This window comes from Homarus americanus, unplaced genomic scaffold (assembly GCF_018991925.1).
Source record: "Homarus americanus isolate GMGI-L3 unplaced genomic scaffold, GMGI_Hamer_2.0 scaffold6147, whole genome shotgun sequence".
NCBI lineage: Eukaryota > Metazoa > Arthropoda > Malacostraca > Decapoda > Nephropidae > Homarus > Homarus americanus.
In genome coordinates, this window is record NW_024725075.1 from 346,240 (window position 1) to 349,918 (window position 3,679).

The 3,679-nt window shown below is 52.2% G+C and overlaps 1 protein-coding gene across 1 annotated transcript; it reads right to left on the bottom strand.

Moving 5' to 3' along the window:
- Positions 1-1,158: 1,158 nt before the first annotated feature.
- On the bottom strand, positions 1,159-3,049 carry LOC121864727. Its single transcript, XM_042363886.1, has 2 exons — positions 2,574-3,049; positions 1,159-2,485 (listed from the first exon to the last, which is right to left on the bottom strand). Exons 1-2 carry the CDS (start codon positions 3,047-3,049, stop codon positions 1,159-1,161), a joined length of 1,803 nt encoding a protein of 600 aa, XP_042219820.1.
- Positions 3,050-3,679: the final 630 nt, after the last annotated feature.

The window sequence follows — 3,679 nt, forward strand, 5'->3', positions numbered from 1 at the left end:
TACCACCACCTGACTCCCACTACCACCACCTGACTCCCACTACCACCACCTGACTCCCACTACCACCACCTGACTCCCACTACCACCACCTGACTCCCTCTACCACCACCTGACTCCCTCTACCACCACCTGACTCCCACTACCACACTCTGAATCCCTCCCTCCATCACCACCACCACCACCCTCTCCACACACTCTCCGGTATTGCTTTTAAAACACTTTCATTAATCACCCTGGATGTATTTATGATTGTCTTGTTTATTGTTATCCTTTATGTCGCCTTACTCCTCTCTCTCACTGTGGGGGGGGGGGTTAAGAGGCTGAGATACGCTAGAGGAGAGAGAGAGAGAGAGAGAGATGGGTGATAATAAAGAAGGAGGGAGTGGAATGAGAGAAAGAGATGGGGATAATAGAGAGAGAGAGAAAGAGAATAATCAGGGATAATAGAGAGAGAGAAAGAGAAATGGGGGATAATAGAGAGAGAGTGAGAGGAATGAGAGAAAGAAAGAGAGAGAGTGAAAGTCAGTTCATCTGCATATTTGCTGGTTTTCTTCTCGTTCACCTGCAAAAGTTAATTAGTCTCCCACCTGTCCTGTGTTACCTATGACTTGTGTCTCATCAAGGTTTCCTTCATTAAGACACAACTCTGTCTCTTTAATATCTCTCTCACTCCCTCTATCCCTCACTCAATCTCTCTCTCTCACTCCCTCACTCCCTCTTTCCCTCTCTCCCTCACTCCGTCTTTCCCTCACTCCCTCACTCCCTCTCTCCCTCACTCTCTCACTCCCTCTCTCCCTCACTCCCTCCCTCACTCCCTCTTTCCCTCTCTCTCTTTCCCTCCCTCTCTCCCTCTTTCCCTCACTCCCCCTTTTGAGATGGAAGTCCGTTATATCGAGGGTCCGTTAGATGTGAAAACCCCCAACTAACGGATTATATGAAGAGAAGTCCGTTATATTGAGGTTTTTACTATATGAAAAGGTCAACACATCCCACTATACCCTATCACCACTCTCTAAGACTCATCCTCTTACAAAATCTTCTTCATATATCTATAAGAAATTCAGTGATGCTCTTTTGTTATTTTTTTTACACGATTAAATACCTTTCTCCTGAACACTCTACCAGCCAAGCTCACTAGATTACTTCCCTTATAGTTGTTTACATTCGTGTTCCCTGGCCTTGACTCGGTGCTCCAGACGGCGAGAAACGCTTTACAATTCTAGTCAATCCTTTTTTCTTCTGACGTTTGATGTTGTTAGTTACTGTGGCGCATCTACACACGGCCATGGTAGGAGAAGTTGTGGTAATATTGTTGTAGGGTAGATACACGCCCACGCAGCAGGAGATACACACGCCCATGTAGCAGGAGATACACACGCCCACGTAGCAGGAGATACACACGCCCATGTAGCAAGAGTACACACGCCCACGCAGCAGGAGATCACACGCCCATGTAGCAACAGCACACGCCCACGTAGCAGGAGATACACACGCCCATGTAGCAAGAGGTACACACGCCCACGCAGCAGGGAGATACACACGCCCATGTAGCAAGAGGTACACACGCCCACGTAGGAGATACACACGCCCACGTAGCAGGAGATACACACGCCCACGTAGCAGGAGATACACACGCCCACGCAGCAGGAGATCACACGCCCACGTAGCAGGAGATACACACGCCCACGTAGCAGGAGATACACACGCCCACGTAGCAGGAGATACACACGCCCATGTAGCAGGAGATACACACGCCCACGTGCAGGAGATACACGCCCACGCAGCAGGAATACACACGCCCACGTGCAGGAGATACACACGCCCACGCAGCAGGAGATACACACGCCTCGTAGCAAGAGGTACACACGCCCACGCAGCAGGAATACACACGCCCATGTAGCAAGAGGTACACACGCCCACGTAGCAGGAATACACACGCCCATGTAGCAGGAGATACACACGCCCACGTAGCAGGAGATACACACGCCCACGCAGCAGGAGATACACACGCCCACGCAGCAGGAGATACACACGCCATGTAGCAAGAGGTACACACGCCACGTAGCAGGAGATACACACGCCCACGCAGCAGGAGATACACACGCCCACGCAAGGAGATACACACGCCCACGTAGCAGGAGATACACACGCCCACGTAGCAGGAGATACACACGCCCACGTAGCAGGAGAGATACACACGCCCACGTAGCAGGAGATACACACGCCCACGTAGCAGGAGACACACGCCCACCAGCAGGAGATACACACGCCCACGTAGCAGGAGATACACACGCCCACGCAGCAGGAGATACACACGCCTACGTAGCAGGAGATACACACGCCCACGCAGCAGAGATACACACGCCCATGTAGCAAGAGGTACACACGCCCACGCAGCAGGAGATACACACGCCCACGTAGCAGGAGATACACACGCCCACGTAGCAGGAGATACACACGCCCACGCAGCAGGAGATACACACGCCTACGTGAGGAGATACACGCCCACGCAGGAGATACACACGCCACGCAGCAGTGTACACACGCCCACGCAGCAGGAGATACACGCCCACGTAGCAGGAGATACAACGCCCACGTAGCAGGAGATACACACGCCCACGTAGCAAGAGGTACACACGCCCACGTAGCAGGAGATACACACGCCCATGTAGCAAGAGGCCACGCCCACGTAGCAGGAGATACACACGCCCACGCAGCAGGAGATACACACGCCCATGTAGCAAGAGGTACACACGCCCACGTAGCAGGAGATACACACGCCCATGTAGCAAGAGGTACACACGCCCACGTAGCAGGAGATACACGCCCACGCAGCAGGAGATACACACGCCCATGTAGCAAGAGGTACACACGCCCACGCAGCAGGAGATACACACGCCCACGTAGCAGGAGATACACACGCCCATGTAGCAAGAGGTGTACACACGCCCACGTAGCAGGAGATACACACGCCCATGTAGCAAAGGTACACACGCCCACGTAGCAGGGAGATACACACGCCCATGTAGCAGGAGATACACACGCCCATGTAGCAAGAGGACACACGCCCACGTAGCAGGAGATACATACGCCCACGTAGCAGGAGATACACACGCCCACGTAGCAAGAGGTACACACGCCCACGCAGCAGGAGTACACACGCCCACGTAGCAGGAGATACACACGCCCACGTAGCAGGAGATACACACGCCCACGTAGCAGGAGATACACACGCCCACGTAGCAGGAGATACACACGCCCATGTAGCAGGAGATACACACGCCCACGTTTGTACCTTCTATCAGCGTTCAATAAGGGTGTGGTGAATGGCCCCAGGGAGGACAGGGAGAATAACCAACATAATTAATGGTATTAGGGCGCCTTTGACTCGCCTCCCTTATAACTCACTATTAGCGATCAGGGAGACAGAGTTAACTATTATTGGGGATCAGGGAAACAATATAACTCCGTATTAGGGATCAGGGAGACAGAGTTAACTATTATTGGGGATCAGGGAAACAATATAACTTCGTATTAGGGATCAGGGAAATAAGATAACTCCGTATTAGGGATCAGGGAGACAGAGTTGATTATTATTGGGGATCAGGGAAACAATATAACTCAGTATTAGGGATCAGGGAAACAATATAACTCCGTATTAGGGATCAGGGAGACAGAG